Below are 15,268 nucleotides of genomic sequence, written 5' to 3'. Positions count from 1 at the left end.
TGCGGCCCAACTAGATCGGCCCCGCCTCTTGGGAAACACCAATCTCCAGTTCCCAGTGAAAGGGTATGAAAAGGCATGCAAATACGATGCCTCCCCTCAGGCCAGGATCTGGGTGGCTTCCTCGGGCCAACCATAGGTCGAGAATTTTCAGCCCCAGAGCCTTGCGTCGTGTGGTCTTCTCGAGGCCCTCCCAAAATGCGATGTGGTTCAGATCATCGTCGGTGACACATCTTGGCGCTCTGGCGAAACCTAAGTGCCGGTATTATGTTATTATGTCCGGCTGTGATGAGGAAAGGAGGCTTGCTCGAGCTTGCCGTTGGTGATTCTGCAGGGCATGTTGGCCTGGTCAAGGGCGGTATGAGTTCCCGGAGGTTGTCCTGAATGGGAATTTGGCCGAGGATTTGGTTGCCTCGAAGGCAGAGTTATCTTTCTCCATGAGGCTGTTGGCATAATTATGCACAGATCCCCACGTATGCTTGTTCTCACTTCTTCTCGTCAAACTTCGAGAAATGTCGGGTGGGCTGTGAGCCCAGTCGGTCATATAATTCGTGTTTACTTGGAAATAAAAAACCATGGCTCTGTTCGGGCCAGTCGTCCACTCCTTGTTCTTGGTGACAGCCTGGACAGCCGCCATACGAGGCATCGTCACCACGACCATCGTCACTACCATCACCATTGTCTCAGTTGAAGGCACTGCAACCATCATCACCACCGCACCTTCCAATGACCAGAATCACGTTGCATATCCGTCCGCCAAGGAGGAAGACCAAGCGGCTCTACACCGCTGCCCCGATGACTACTATTCCATCTCAGGAAGCTGTTGTCCAAGCTAAGCCACATCGCCACTCCCGGGACCCTGCATAGACACAGGCCTCCTCAGTTTCCTGCTCTGGAGGGCTGGAAGGAACGCCGGTCGGGGGCACTTCCTGGATGGCTGCCAGGGCGGCGGCGAGAGGTAGCGGGAGCGGTAGCCCATATGGGCCGGGCAGTTATCGGGCCTCGCCTCCTGGGATCCCTGTCTACCCGGCCGCGAGTTACGGTCATGGGGATGTGTACCAGCAGGCGGGGGCCGGTGATGGATCCTCCGTCCCTGTACCAGCAGCAGCGCCAGTACTCTACCCACGGCCCCCGCGAGGTAGGTGAACGAGATGGAGTGTTCGGGACGAATGAATATGACCATGGTGGTATCCAGCATGATGGCCCGGGGCTGCAACAATACTAGGTGCTAGTTCGAGCTTTTTCCAAGGTTGAAGAGTTGGCGGCCCGTCGATAATCGATATCTCGCCCTACAAAATGAAGAAGGCAGAGCAAGGTTGGAAAAGCAAAACTGATGGCCGAGACCATTACCGACGCCCCTAGATTTAATCGCCGCTCTTTTGTTTCCGCACTGCCTCACATAATAAACTCATGGCAATGTTGTTTGGACGTAGTCAGAAGCCTGAACCACCGGTGAACCCTAGCCCCAACTTTACCCGATAATGATCGGGTTCAAATCTAGTTGTCGGCCTTCTCTGTGATGCCTAGGAGTGGCTGTCACCTCAAGCACTCATCTGCCCCTAGAACCCATTTCCCGATACAGGCATGTCGTCCATGAGGATTTTTCCACGGAATGCCACTGATAACCAAGCAAGTGGAAGCCTATGGCTCACTGGATAGCGCCTGGAAGGAGTCCTTTTGACTGAACAGGTCACCGGGAGCTGGGAATGCCTCGAAGCATTACCCAGAAACGTGTGAGTAAGCCAAACCCTCAGAACACGTGTTGGACAAGTTCGACGACGTCAAAGAATGCCTCTCTAGGAATGTCGACGTTTCGCAGACCTAGACCAAGGACAAGCGTCCTCCGATCTTCCGGGTTCCGTAACGTGAGCTGGCTCGCAATTTGGGCGGCAAGAAGCTGCCCCAGTGTGTCGCGATGCTCACCCCCACCCCCAAGCAGCGTTTTGGGTGTCAGGTGGGTTGAAGGCAGAGCGCCAAGGCCTGTGGACGGGAGAGCCATGTCCACCAGGGCTGGCGATGGGGCGGAGAGAGGGACTTGGACCTTGACCTTCAATCAACACTTCGTGTTAAACAGATTGAGAATAGAGTTCCACAAACCCATTGTGACAGGCAGCCCTCTTGAGAGAGAGTGACTACGATCTTGTTTGAGAAAGCCATCGAAGTGACTTCGGTCGTCACCCCGTTGACCAAGCCGGTGGTTTGTTTAGTTCGAGCCGGGAAAGGCTCCTCCCTCACGTCAATCTCGGACATGATTAAGGGATTATCAAAATGAACCGATTTGCTGTGATAATTCTAGAGGTCACTCTGATTAGTAAAGAGCCCGAGTCTGCAAGTTGAGAGTCTACAATGGGTACGGAGTACCTAGGCATCAGAAGCCCCACTTACGGGATACGTTTGCTAAGTCTCAACCTGATTGGTCTATTTTCTGCCAGGCGGTCGCATTTTTATCTGGATATCTCCTGCAGATTTCCATGTTAGTCCAACGGTCACTGGAAAAGACGAAATATGGCAGTATAGAGGATTCATAGTCGCCAAAGGACCCGAAGAACAGGGCAAGTATGGTGAAGAAGTTTGTTCCCCGTCAGAGGAAGCAGAAAGCGCTTGCTCGAGAAAGGGCGCAGGAGAACGGGACCCACCCAGACTCGAACGTCGAGGAGATCATCCCTCTCGGAAAATCTGAATTGGAGGAGAAGAAGTCACAGCTCAAGAAGGAACTGCGCCAAGATGGTGTAAAAATCAGCGGCAAGAAAGCCAAGCGGCTTGAGAAATACATTGAGAACAAGTTAAAGAAGGACGAAAACCGTGAGCTGCTGGCCAAGTTAGCTGCCAACAAGATCGACACCAGTCTATTTGCAAGCAGCCGGTCCCTTGGACAGACCAAGGAGACTAAAAGGGAGGCGTTCAGCCGAGCTCTCAGGGAGCAACAAGCCGGCCTACCCAATGATGCCTCAAGAGACGAGGTGCTTTATGAGAGACGCCGAGACGCGGGAGCTGAGTCCAGCGAGGATGATGGCGAGGAAGGCGTACGGCCTGGAAAGAGTCTGGACTCGAGGAACCTACGAAGGACTGAGCCTGAGGCCGCGACGGCTTTGCCAACCACGTCCCAGGCCATGAACACAACTGGATCCGGACTCAAACGCCCCCTGGAAAAGGACGACGAAGGGAGGCCTATCCTAGCAAAAAGGCGGAAGAGAGGCGGAGTCAGGTCGAAAGTCTCTCTCGCCCAGCCCGAGCACGTAGCTCCCGAAGCTCCCGAATCAGATGAGTGGAGTGGCCTCAGCAGCGACGAGGAATCTGATATTGGTCTGGACAGCCCCTCAGAGGTGCACTCAGAGGCTCAGAGCTCAGATGCGTCAGAGGCCGAAGGCGATAACTCGGACGAATCCAACGAAGACGAAGAGGGGTCGGAAATCGACGAGTCTGAGGCCGATTCTGAGCAAGATGATGACTCGACGAGGAGAGAGAGGTCCTCTGCCTTCAAAGCGTGGGCGAATCAACAGAGAAACGAGGCCTTAGGCTACGACCCTGTTGAATCGGAGCCAACCATCCTCGACATACCGAGACCTGCAAACTTCAAACCCCGTTCTTTAGAACAGGACCCGCTACCTCTTGAGCTGCAGGTCACTACGAACACGAGCCGCAAGGTTTTCAGTGTGACCGTGGCGAGAGATCCAGATATACAGGAAGCTCGACTGAAGCTGCCCGTCGTGGCAGACGAACAAAAAATCATGGAGGCCATTCACAACCACGATATTGTCGTCGTCTGCGGTGCTACTGGATCCGGAAAGACAACACAGGTACCCCAGTTCCTATTCGAAGCTGGATATGGCTCCCCTGATTCTCCGACCCCTGGGATGGTTGGTGTTACTCAGCCAAGGCGTGTAGCCGCCGTCAGCATGGCGAAGAGGGTGGGTCAGGAACTTGGTGATCACTCCCATACTGTGGCATATCAGATCCGCTTCGAGGGAACTGTTGATCCGAATACCGCGATCAAGTTTATGACAGACGGTGTCCTGTTGCGTGAAGTCGCACAGGATATTGCGCTTTGGAAATATTCGGCCATCATCGTCGACGAGGCACACGAGAGAAGCGTCAACACGGACATCTTGGTCGGCATGCTGAGCAGAGTCATTAAACTGAGAGCGGATCTTGCGAAAGAGGATCCTACCGTGAAGCCCCTGAAGCTTATTATCATGTCGGCAACCCTCCGGATCCAGGATCTCACAATGAACTCAGTTCTATTTCCAAATCCTCCTCCGGTCATTGAAGTCGAGGGAAGACAATACCCGGTGACGGTCCACTTCGCTCGCAAAACCAATCATGACTACGTTGAAGAAGCATTTCGGAAGATCAGCAGGGGTCACAAGAAACTGCCGCCTGGCGGGTTCCTCGTGTTCCTCACTGGGCAGAACGAGATAACGCAACTGAGCAAGCGCCTGAGATCTGCTTTCGGTGGCCTCAGCTCAGCAACCAGCGGGGCCAAAGTTCGTATTTCTGCGAGCGAGGCTCCAATCGAGGCCGAGGATATCGACTTTGGAGAAGTGGATGACCGAAACGCCAACGACATGGATGATGACATGCTTGTGGACCAGTACGAGGACGATGAGGACGAGGATGAGGATGCCGACTTCGACATCGAAGACGAAGAGGCTGGAACTGGTCCATTAAAGATGCAGATTCTCCCCCTTTACTCCCTCCTTCCCACAAAAGACCAGATGAAAGTCTTTGAGCCGCCGCCGGAAAGCTCGCGTCAAGTTATCTTGGCCACTAACGTGGCTGAAACGAGTCTGACGATACCCGGGATACGATATGTGTTCGACTGTGGCAGGTCGAAGGAGCGCCGTTTCGACCGACTCAGCGGCGTCCAGAGCTTCGAGATCGGGTGGATCAGCAAAGCCAGCGCGAACCAACGATCTGGTCGAGCCGGGCGTACCGGACCGGGCCACTGCTATCGGCTCTACTCCTCAGCCGTTTATGAGAGAGACTTCCCCGAATTCGCAGATCCGGAACTCCTGAGGATGCCGATTGAGGGTGTCGTGCTTCAACTCAAGGCCATGAACTTGCAGCATGTAGTCAACTTCCCTTTCCCCACACCTCCGGACAGGCGGAGTCTTGCAAAGGCTGAAAAGCTCCTGGCTTATTTATCTGCGGTATCGGCTGGCGGCCAGGTGACCCAGATCGGGTCGACCATGTCTATCTTCCCTATATCGCCTCGCTTCGCGCGGATCCTCCTTGTTGGCCATCTGCACGACTGCCTACCTTATACCATAGCCCTCGTTGCCGGTCTCTCGGCCCCCGAAGTTTTCATCCCAGAGAGCCAGGCGATTCCCGCAATAGCAACCCAAACAGGGGATGACTCTATCCGCACCAACGACGACGTCCTTGCCGAGAATCGGCAGGCAAGCGCGAGGCGGGCGTACAACAGCGTCCACAAGAACTTCTGCTTCTTAGATGACAAATCCGACGCCATCAAGCTCCTCCAGGTGGTTGGCGAGTTCGCGCACGAGCCGACAGAGGAGTGGTGCCGGAGCCACTTCGTCCGCTTCAAGATGCTCAAGGAGATCCAGCAGCTGCGCCACCAGCTCGTCGACCTGCTGCGGACCAACATCCCGGGCTTCGCCAACCTCCGGGTCGAGGACCGGCTGGACCCGCCGACCCCGAAGCAGGTCCAGGCCCTGAAGCAGATGGTGGCCGCTGGCTTCATCGACCAGGTCGCCATCCGGGCCGACAAGTCGCCGAACCCGCCCGAGGCGTACAGGAAGCCCCGGCGCGCCATCGACGTGCCCTACCTGCCGCTGATGCCGCTCGACGACGGCGGCGACGTCGCCGACCGCATGGTGTATGTGCACCCGTCGTCGCCGCTCGCGCACCTGAGCGTGTCGGAGTGCCCCGAGTACGTCGTCTACTCGCACCTCCAGCGGGCCGGCAACGTGCTGGTGGGCGAGAAGAGGCCCAAGACGCGGATGCACGCCCTGACGGACGTGACGGGCGGGCAGCTCGCGTCGCTGGCCAGGGGCACGCCGCTCGTCAGCTACGGGAAGCCGATCAAGGAGGTGAGGGCCGAGTCCGAGGCCGAGGGCGGCGGGGGCAGGACGAGAGAGGTCTGGGCCGTGCCGTATCTCAGGGCGGAGGCGACGGGGGGCATGGGGTGGCCGCTGCCGGCGCGGAAGGTTACGCAGAGGAAGGTGGCTGGGAAGGGTTGGGTGGTGGAATGATTGCAGGTTCGATAAATAGCACATAGATCTGAGGCTAATGGCCATGAATAACTTCGTCCTGCTGAGACCCGAGTACTGTGACGGCGACTTGCAGGTGATATTGTGGTCAACTGCCTTACTACATCATCGAGGCCCCCTCTTACAGGTTGCGTCGAGGGGGACGCCGTCTTTCAGAGGAATTTACCAATAATGCAAGAGATTAACAGAGGTTCAATGGCCTGCAAAGTTTGCCAGGATGGTATTTATTTGTTTCAGATACCCTAAGGCCAGAATGACTATGGCAAGGGCACCACAGGTATTGGAGCCCTCAGCTATTAGTTCTTTCCATAAAATCAAGCACATCCATTCCATGTCAACGCCAACCTCGAGCCCATGCCTCCGGGTATCTACCTATACTGAATGCTAGAGAGAGAAAAAAAGGGAAAGGCGGAAAGTTAAGGCCGCGCCACTGCCGTGAAACTCACGCGCGACACATCTCGGACCAGAGAGGACGCAAATCACGACGGCGTAGTCGTGCCGCCCTTGCTCTTCCTCCGCCTGGGCTTCGGCGCCGCGCCGGTCCTGGGGCTCTTTGTCTCCTTCCCGTTGCGGGCGAGCGGGTTCTCGGCCGCAACTTTGGTATTCAGCGCGGGCAGCGGCGGCGCCGTCCCGTCGCGCTTGATACTACCCCCGCCCAGGGGCTGCGGCGGCGGTGCCGCGAGCTTGTCCTTGCGGCCTGTTGAGGACAGGTGGAAGCTGCCCGGCTGGCCGGTGATGGGGTTCTCGTCCATGTATTCGCCGCCGTAGCGGAGGTGGATTGCTAGGGATTCCTCGGCGAGCCGCGAGTCTGGCGCTGTCTTGCTGCCCGCCTTCTGGTTGGTCGAAGATCCCTTGCCTAGGCCGTCGGGCATGGGAGTCGCCTCCTTCGATTCCAGCCCCTTGGGTCGACTTGTGGCGGTTGGAGTGGGGTTCTTGTAGACTCGACCCGATGCTGGCGACCAATTCTGCACGTTGTCTGCGGCGGGGAAGATGTTGCTTATGGCTGATGAGATGGTGGCCTAGACAGACAAGACAGGTCTGGTCAGAGCTGGGAGCATGCAGTGGACAAGAGATCATCTAGGTCTTCCAACTCACGATTCTCGAGCTCATAACATCCGCCAGTGTGGGGGCCATGTAGATGTTCTCCCCGACGACGAAATACGTCGCATGCACGGTGATCTCGTCCTCGCTGCCGGCCCTCTTGCGACGCGTCTGCTTGCGGATGACCCACACGCCGGTACCCGTGCCTGGGGCCATGTCGGCGGGCTCCTGGGCGACGACGAACTCGAGGCCGGACATGCTCTTGAGGCGGCCCTCGAAGGCCTCACGCGTCTCGAGAAGCCTCTGCATGCTCTGGTTGCTGAGACCCTGGTTGATGACCACGGCGTTGTTGGACGTCTGGTCGAAGAAGGGCGAGTCCGAGAAGTACCACAGCACCGAGTTCGAGTGGATGCCCTGCGGCGCGGGGCCGCGCCACTGGATCTCGTCCAGCGGCGGAGCTTGTCGCGAGGCCATCGATGTTAGCTTGGTTGCCAATCGGGCATCCGGAGAGGAGACGATGGTTATACGGGAGGAATGGAGCTCGGCCGCGGCAAGGAACTTTGCATTGACGAAGATTCGAGGTTGTTGGGAGCTCGATAACTAATAGTACCTAGGTAGGTTTAGTGGCCGCGCTTATGTAATATTCACTTAACTATACGCTAATGCGACCCAATGATGTAAGGACCTAGAATCCCAGCCTCATTTTCTGGCCCTGCTCATCACCCTCAGCATCACCGTCAGGCCTTTCGTCTCACAACAACCTTACGAGTTAATTAAAAACCACGCCTGCCGACATCGTCGCGAAGCACGACACAGGCGTGATACACTCGACCCGCTTGCTTTTATTCCCCTCGCTCCCTACCTACGCGAGGATGGATCTCCTATCGACCGTGCGAAAATCTGGGTCGCGTGGCGGTGTCAACTTTAGCTGGGACGATGTCGCCACCTCGGCACACCGCGAGAACTATCTCGGCCACAGCCTCAAAGCCCCTGTGGGCCGCTGGCAACAGGGGCGCGACCTGGCATGGTACGCCAGGGGCGATTCCAAGGGCGATGACCCCAACGAGACCGATGACCAGAGGCGGGAGCGGGAGCGGCGCGAGGAGATCCGGAAGGTCAAGGAAGTCGAGGAGGACGCCATCGCGAAGGCGCTGGGCCTGCCGATACCACAGCGCGATACCTCGGGTGCCAATGCCATCGAGGTGACCGGATCGAGGGTTCCAGCCAGGGAGGCTGTCGAGGAGCCCACAGCGAAACCGCGACCTTCAGCCCGGGAGCGGGATGAGCCGAGAGATGGCCCTTCACGGAAGTCGCGGGACCCTGAGCGGCATCGGAGGAGACACAGGAGCCGGGACAGGGACAGGGACAGGGACAGGGACAGGGATGGGGATGGGGATAGGGACAGGCCCAGGGACAGAGATCGTATTCGCGATCGGGAAAGAAGACAGGTCAGGTCACGGGAAGGACGGCATTGGGACGACGGCGCCAGGCGGCGAAGTAGGAGCCGTGACCACGATCGCCATGCGCAGGAGAGGAGGCACAGAAAGGACTACGCGCGAAGCCGGAGCCGGGATCGCGACAGGCGGGACAGAAGGAAAAGGAGTTTAAGTAGAGATCGGGTTAGGGCCAGATCTTCTGAGCGACGCCGAAGTGGAAGCCCGCTCCGACATCGTGAGAGGTAATCGAACGAGGCGTACCGCAGGGGTTGACCAGCTTCTGGTCATCGGCCACGATCAAATTCGATGTGCGGGCGATTGAGGCCTAAATCTGTACATATGTAGGTTGACGACCGAAATGCGCATATCTTAGCATGCGCCCATCAGTTCTAAGGTCTAAGCTGGACGTCCAAGACTTGTAATACCCACGGTTGACAGTCAGTATGTTGCTTCGTATGTTGCAGGTCAGTGCTTCTTGCTCGAAGGTGTGGCATAGTTCGCGGCTATGGCCGGATATAACGGGTTTTGCACCTCCATCAAAGGACCCTTGTTTCCAATGAATCGCAGGCATTCATTGTGGAACCCTCGACGAGGCAAGGCAGCCTTGGACTTCGCGCATCCATTTAAACCCATTGGAAGGTTTGTGGACGGCATGATTTCCGCCATCGACTATACTGAGTTTACGGCTCGGTAAGCAGCGAGGCAGGTCCGACGGACATCGAGATATCTTTCCCCCGTTATCGATTATAAATACGACCGTCCCCCTTCCCCGGAAACCGGACCCGTCTCAGCCTTGCTCCCTGACATTGCCACGACGAAGTGATCGCGGCCTATCAGAGCACATTTCAAGAAACGATACACGAGATTCGGGTTATATCCCGTAGCCTTCCTCTCGGAAGTCCCATGTTTCCTGTTGCAGGAACCTGTTGGGACGAAACATACTTGGGCTCTGCGGGTTGATCTTCGACAATGGATTACTCGCGGCTCCGCGCCACGGCGCTGAGGGACGGCGAGGACGAGGAGGCAGTCACTGTCGATACAAGAGCTTTGATAGACAAGGTGCTTGCTAGGTACTCGGGAGAATGGACAACACTGCGGGAACTCATCCAGAATGCCGCCGATGCCCAAGCAACATCAGTCCAGATCAAGTGGGAAACCATGCCTTCGACCCAAGTGCCGCTGCCGCAGACGACAGACCGCTCCGAGTTACTGAAGCATATCATATCCCACCACACGTTGCGCCGGCTGCTCGTGCAGAACAACGGCCAGCCTTTCACCAAGACCGATTGGGGGAGGTTAAAGCGCATTGCCGAAGGCAACCCAGACGAGACAAAGATAGGCGCCTTTGGTGTCGGTTTCTACAGCGTCTTTGCTGATTGCGAAGAACCGTTCGTCAGCTCCGGGAACGAGGCCATGGCGTTCTACTGGAAGGGGAATGCCCTCTTCACTCGGAAACTCCACCTCCCCCCTGGGGAGGGTTCCGGGGATACGACCTTCGTTTTGGACTACCGGAACACGACGACGCCTTTGCCGAATCTCCTCTCCGTCAGCCAGTTCCTGGCCACCAGCCTGACCTTTGTGGCTCTTCAGAACATCGAATTCTGGATAGACGACTACAAGGTTCTGGCCCTACACAAGAAATCCTCGCCAAGCGTCGGTGTACCCATCCCCAGGGATTTGGAAACAAGGACCAAGGAGGGCCTTATGAAGCTCTCCACGGTAGACCGGACAAGCGCCCAGATTGATGCAACGTTCATGAGTGCCGTGGGTTGGAAGCCCCGAACGTCGACGTCCACGAACAGGAACGATGCCTACTCCTTCGGTTCTTCCGCATCAGAAATGCCGTCCTTGAGGACCTTTTTCTCGAGGCTTACCTCCAGTTCTTCTCAATCAGGATCTCGCGGAAAGGCGGTAAAGGAGGAGAAGGTCGCACAGGAAGCCATTGCGGAAGACCTGACCGCCACCTCCGCCTCGAGCATCTTCCTACGAGTAACCTCAGCATCTATCCAGACATATGTCTCAGCCTCCTTTGCTACAGAGTTGGAAAGGGCAACGAAGAAGCCCCCGCCGAAAACCACCAAGCTCGCCATTCTGACGTCTTCGTATGACGAGACCGTCGCATCTGAGGACTCGTCCGCGTCAAGCAAGGCGGCTAAGGCTGCTGACATCTTCTCGTCTGTTCTGCCGAGCAAGAAACCGGGAGGGAGAGTATTCATCGGGTTCCCCACGACGCAGACGACAGGTGCCGGGATGCACATATCTGCGCCGTCTGTTATCCCTACCGTGGAGCGTGAGGCTATTGACCTCAACGCGCGCTGGGTCCGAACCTGGAACATCGAGATGCTTCGGATTGCCGGCATCATGACCCGCCTAGCGTTCGCGAACGAGATGTCGGATTTGCACGACAAGCTGAAGCGGGAGTTGGAATCCGCAGGCAAGGGCCCTGCTATTTCCCAGGCAGCTGTCGAGAGGTTCATCCCGGAGGCTCTTCACATTCTGAAGACGTATACTTTCACGGATTCCACACCTAGTGGTCATGTAGCCCAGATCATCGAGGAAGCATTCTGGACGGCCTTCAAGCGGCCGACTATCGAAGTGTATTCATCTCGAGGCGTGATGCCAAGTGATAAGGTGCGCACCGGGTCGGAGGAGCTGTCCAAGTTTGTAGATGGCATACCTGTCATCTTACATGCCATGAGGGAGGCACCCTTCATCAAGAAACTCTTCGACTTCGGCCTGATCACGGATATCTCGGTGCATGACGTGCATCAAGAACTGGAAACAAAGGCCTTGAACAAAGAACAGCTCCAGCATTTCATCGCCTGGGTTGGGAAACGCGCTGGTTCGGGTGAGCTTAGCCATGCGAACAGGCAAAGCCTCCTCGACGTTGCAGTGGCTACGGTCAGCGAAAGCGGAGATCAGGGTGATATAATTGCCCTCGGGACGATCAAGAATTACCTGAACCCCAACGAGATTCCCCCGACGCTCCCCGTCCCCCCAACGACGCTTCCCTTCGCTTTCACGACTTCCGTCCCTGTTCTCCAGCTGAAGGCTCTAGGGTGGGAGCCCCTGGAAATTGTGCCCTGGCTGCGGTTCTTGATTGAATCGGGTCCCAACAAGGACGACGATCAGAACCTGACGAAATCGCCAAAGTTTGCGGCGCAGGTACTTGCTGTTTTGTCAAAGAACTGGGATACCCTATTGCAGAACAATAAGAATTCGGTGGTATCTGCACTCCAGAATATTACGGCAATACCAACCAAATCGGGCATGAGGAAGCCGGCGGAGTCCTTCTTCCCGTCGGTCAAGCTGTTCGACGATCTCCCAACGGTTCAATGCCAGGGCGTGAAGGACAAGTTCCTGACCGCTCTCGGTGTCCGGAAGACAGTCGACCTCGAGACCATTTTCACCAGACTGCTGAACCCATCGCAAGCCGCTGAGCAAGATGGCCGCAAGAGGTGGAGCCACATGGAACTGATCAAGTACCTTGCGTCGGTGAAGGACGACATTCCCGAAGATGATATGAGGAAGCTCAAAGAATCCCGGCTGTGCCCGGCTGAGGCAGGGCCGCTGGGATTAGAGCCAACCAGGGGTACCACCGATCTATTCAAGATTTCGCAACTCTTCGAGCCGAAGGATTCCCTCCGCACCCTGAAGCTACCCATCCTTCAGTGGCCTGGACCTCCGGGAAGTTTCAGACCGGGCAGCCTTGAGGCACGTTTCCTCTACTCCCTGGGCCTGCGGCAATTTCCGTCGGCGCCTGAACTCGTGGAGATGATGGCTGGCCCCGATCCCACCTTGCGACGCAATGCAATGGCGTACTTCATTGGGAATCACCATACCAATGGGTACGCAGCCTTCAACCTCGCGGCCACCGACAAGGCCATCCTTCCCATCCAAGGGAACGAGAACCAGCTCGTCCCGCCCTCGGCCTGCTATACAAATGAAGATGCCTCTGTGCTTGGGTATAATATCCTCAAAAAGGAGCTGCACCAGCATGCGAACAAGTTTGGTGTTGCAAGTGATCCCCCTATCACAGGCTGCATTGCCGGGCTGATCTCCAACCCCCCATCGAATCGCAAGATGGCTGTGACCTTGTTCGAATACTTCACGACTCGTCTGGCCGACCTTAAGGAGAACAGCCTGGCCAAGTTGAGGGACGCACCAATTGTGCCTGTCGTCAGACGGAAGCAGCAGTTGGCGGGGACGGGGGCGTCCAAAGAAGCCGAAACTGGCCTGGTCCACATTCGCCCACCGCACTGTTATCTTGGGAGCTCATCCACGTACGGCGACATCTTCGACTTCGTCGACTTTGGCTCCAGCGCCAATACTTTCCTCTTCAAATGCGGAGCTAAGAACGAGCCAACCAAGATAGAGATTGCCAGGCTCGCTTGCGGAGAACCCGCGCGGCTCCTGAGCGTGCTGCAGAGCTCAGAGAGATATCTCAACCTGCTGAGGACTCTGGCCGACGACTTGCCGATCTTGAAGAGAGATCACGAGCTATTTAAGAAGATGAAGTCGTCACCATTTCTTCTCGGGTCGAGGGAGATATCTTCGGGCAAGGATAGAGGGACCGAGGCCTACGACGAAGAGGAAGCGCCAATCAGGCAGTATCAACTGGCGGCCCCGAACCAGATCGTCGTCCTTGACGATTACATCAGTTATCGGCTATTCAAGGACTCCTTGATCTGCGCCCCCGAAGAAGATGCTCTAGAAGCCTTCTACATGGCCCTGGGTTCTCAAACGCTTGGTAGCTTGGTGCAAGAAGACATCAAGATCGGGCCACATACCCAGAACCAAGCCGCTGCTGCCCGGCTGCGGAAGCACGTCCTAGAGAGGTCAAAGATCTTCCTCTACGAGTATTCAAAGTACAAGCGGGACTCCATCAAGCATGACGCGAAGTGGCTGGAGAAAAACCTGACGGTGGAGGTCGTCCGGTCGGTGGCCCTTCGCCGGTCTCTGCGCGGGCAGGACCAGTCCCACACCGAGAACCGGTCGGCGGCGAGCGCGCGCACAAACGGCGGCTATATCCTCTACGTCGCCGCCGAAGGCCGGCCGGATATGTATCAGGTCGGACAGGCCGTCTGCCAGCTGCTCCTGAACCGCCCTAGCCAGCAGGCGTACTTCTTCTTCGAGCCGTTCCTGAAGCTCGACCTCCTCGACCTCCGGGCCCGCGGCTACAATGTGGACCGCATCCTCCGCGCCAAGGCGGCGGAGGCGAGGATCGCCGAGGAGGAGAGGCGGAAGGCCCTCGAGGCGGAGCAAAAGCAGATCCAGGAGCGGGAGCAGGAGTGGACGCGACAGACCCAGGTCGCGGAGGTGACGGCCAGAGGGGCCGTCACGACCCCGGAAAGGTCACCCCGGATGCCGGGCTCGTTTGGCGACTCGCCGGAGGAAGATCCTGCCCAGACTTCTCTGACATCTCAGCGGCATCATCGTGGGCCTAAGGGGTTCTTCACGAACTTGACCCGCCGCTTGGGATTCGAGGACCGCGAGGATGCGCAGAAACAACTGGAGAATTTCCTCCCCCAGCCGGAGGATAACAACAAGGGATCCGAGGGCTCGGGCCCCCCTGCTCAGGGCCAGCGTCCGAAGGATGACGGCCGAGTGACGTCCCCGGCGGTGGTGCACCAGAACCTGCTCAACGCCATCCAGTCGACGCGGGCGCACGACTCGACGCACCTGTTCTCGCCGCCGAAGCAGAACGAGGTCAAGGAGCAGACGACGTACTGCGACTCGAAGCCGGCGCACAACATCAACTTCGCGGCCGAGGCGCCCGGGGGGATGCGCGTCTTCGTGGCCAAGGACCTGTCGATGGAGCCGGCGCGGTTCCTAACGTCGCACGCCGGGCCGATCGGGCAGTTCGAGGCGGTGCTGAGGGAGGCCGGCGGTGTGTACGGGCTGGCGACGACGTCGCTGCACATCTTCTACGACGAGACGGGCGGCACCATCGCGTTCAACAGCAACGGGAGCATATTCTGCAACCTGCGCTTCTTCATGCAGCTGCACGCCGGCAAGATGAAGAGGGGCGCCGGGGGAAGGGAGGCCAGGATGGAGGCTACGTCATGGTGGTGGGTTGTGCTCGCCCACGAGCTGGCGCATAACCTTGTCTCGGTCCACAACTCGGATCACAGCTATTACACGTAAGTGCCCCCGCTGAAATGTTGCAACAATGTTTGATGCAGCAGGTGTATGTGGAGAGAGAGAGAGAGAGAGAGAGAGACTGACGAGATTTTAAACAGCGAGTCTTTCATCCAGCAGTATTTCCCGAAGATGGTGGCAAAGGCGGCGTCCTGGACTCAGGCTCCAGCGCCCCCCGCTGCCGCGGCCGTCGACGCGGAGGCTCAGGGACAGCTGCCGCCGGCGCTACCACCGCCGTACGAGAGAGCTTCGGGGTCATCGCGGTATCAGAGCTTGCCTAACTGAGGCGATTAGAGGGCCGAGAATGAGTATTGTGCGTTCTTTTTTTTTTTTTTTTTTTTTTTTTTTTTTTTTTTTTTTTTTTTTTTGGGGGGGGGGGGGGGGGGGGGGGGGGGTTGGGGTTGGTGGTTTGTTTTTTTG

At 57.2% G+C, this 15,268-nt stretch overlaps 5 protein-coding genes across 5 annotated transcripts; 4 read left to right on the top strand and 1 right to left on the bottom strand.

The window, feature by feature from the left end:
- Positions 1–572: 572 nt before the first annotated feature.
- QBC33DRAFT_516066 (uncharacterized protein) lies at positions 573–1,222 on the top strand (the record flags this gene model as incomplete). The annotated part of the gene is made up of 3 exons (XM_060426123.1): positions 573–748; positions 814–1,135; positions 1,193–1,222. 3 exons carry the CDS (start codon positions 573–575, stop codon positions 1,220–1,222), a joined length of 528 nt encoding a protein of 175 aa, XP_060282372.1.
- A 1,257-nt stretch (positions 1,223–2,479) lies between these two features.
- On the top strand, positions 2,480–6,388 carry QBC33DRAFT_611882 (RNA helicase-like protein). The gene is made up of 2 exons (XM_060432465.1): positions 2,480–5,836; positions 5,873–6,388. The coding sequence occupies exons 1-2, from the start codon at positions 2,556–2,558 to the stop codon at positions 6,210–6,212; spliced, it is 3,621 nt and encodes a 1,206-aa protein (XP_060282371.1). The 5' UTR covers positions 2,480–2,555; the 3' UTR covers positions 6,213–6,388.
- Positions 6,389–6,451: 63 nt separating this feature from the next.
- QBC33DRAFT_542000 (MED6 mediator sub complex component-domain-containing protein) lies at positions 6,452–8,039 on the bottom strand. Its single transcript, XM_060428219.1, has 2 exons — positions 7,326–8,039; positions 6,452–7,249 (listed from the first exon to the last, which is right to left on the bottom strand). The coding sequence occupies exons 1-2, from the start codon at positions 7,743–7,745 to the stop codon at positions 6,710–6,712; spliced, it is 960 nt and encodes a 319-aa protein (XP_060282370.1). The 5' UTR covers positions 7,746–8,039; the 3' UTR covers positions 6,452–6,709.
- On the top strand, positions 8,002–9,237 carry QBC33DRAFT_541999 (kinase phosphorylation protein-domain-containing protein). Its single transcript, XM_060428218.1, has one exon. The coding sequence runs from the start codon at positions 8,144–8,146 to the stop codon at positions 8,951–8,953; it is 810 nt and encodes a 269-aa protein (XP_060282369.1). The 5' UTR covers positions 8,002–8,143; the 3' UTR covers positions 8,954–9,237.
- Positions 9,238–9,676: 439 nt separating this feature from the next.
- QBC33DRAFT_579031 (uncharacterized protein) lies at positions 9,677–15,133 on the top strand (the record flags this gene model as incomplete). The annotated part of the gene is made up of 2 exons (XM_060431111.1): positions 9,677–14,850; positions 14,950–15,133. 2 exons carry the CDS (start codon positions 9,677–9,679, stop codon positions 15,131–15,133), a joined length of 5,358 nt encoding a protein of 1,785 aa, XP_060282368.1.
- Between the last annotated feature and the right edge of the window lie 135 nt (positions 15,134–15,268).

This window comes from Phialemonium atrogriseum (genome assembly GCF_030411735.1).
Source record: "Phialemonium atrogriseum strain 8032-3 unplaced genomic scaffold QBC33scaffold_16, whole genome shotgun sequence".
NCBI lineage: Eukaryota > Fungi > Ascomycota > Sordariomycetes > Cephalothecales > Cephalothecaceae > Phialemonium > Phialemonium atrogriseum.
This window is presented reverse-complemented; position numbering and strand designations above follow the sequence as displayed.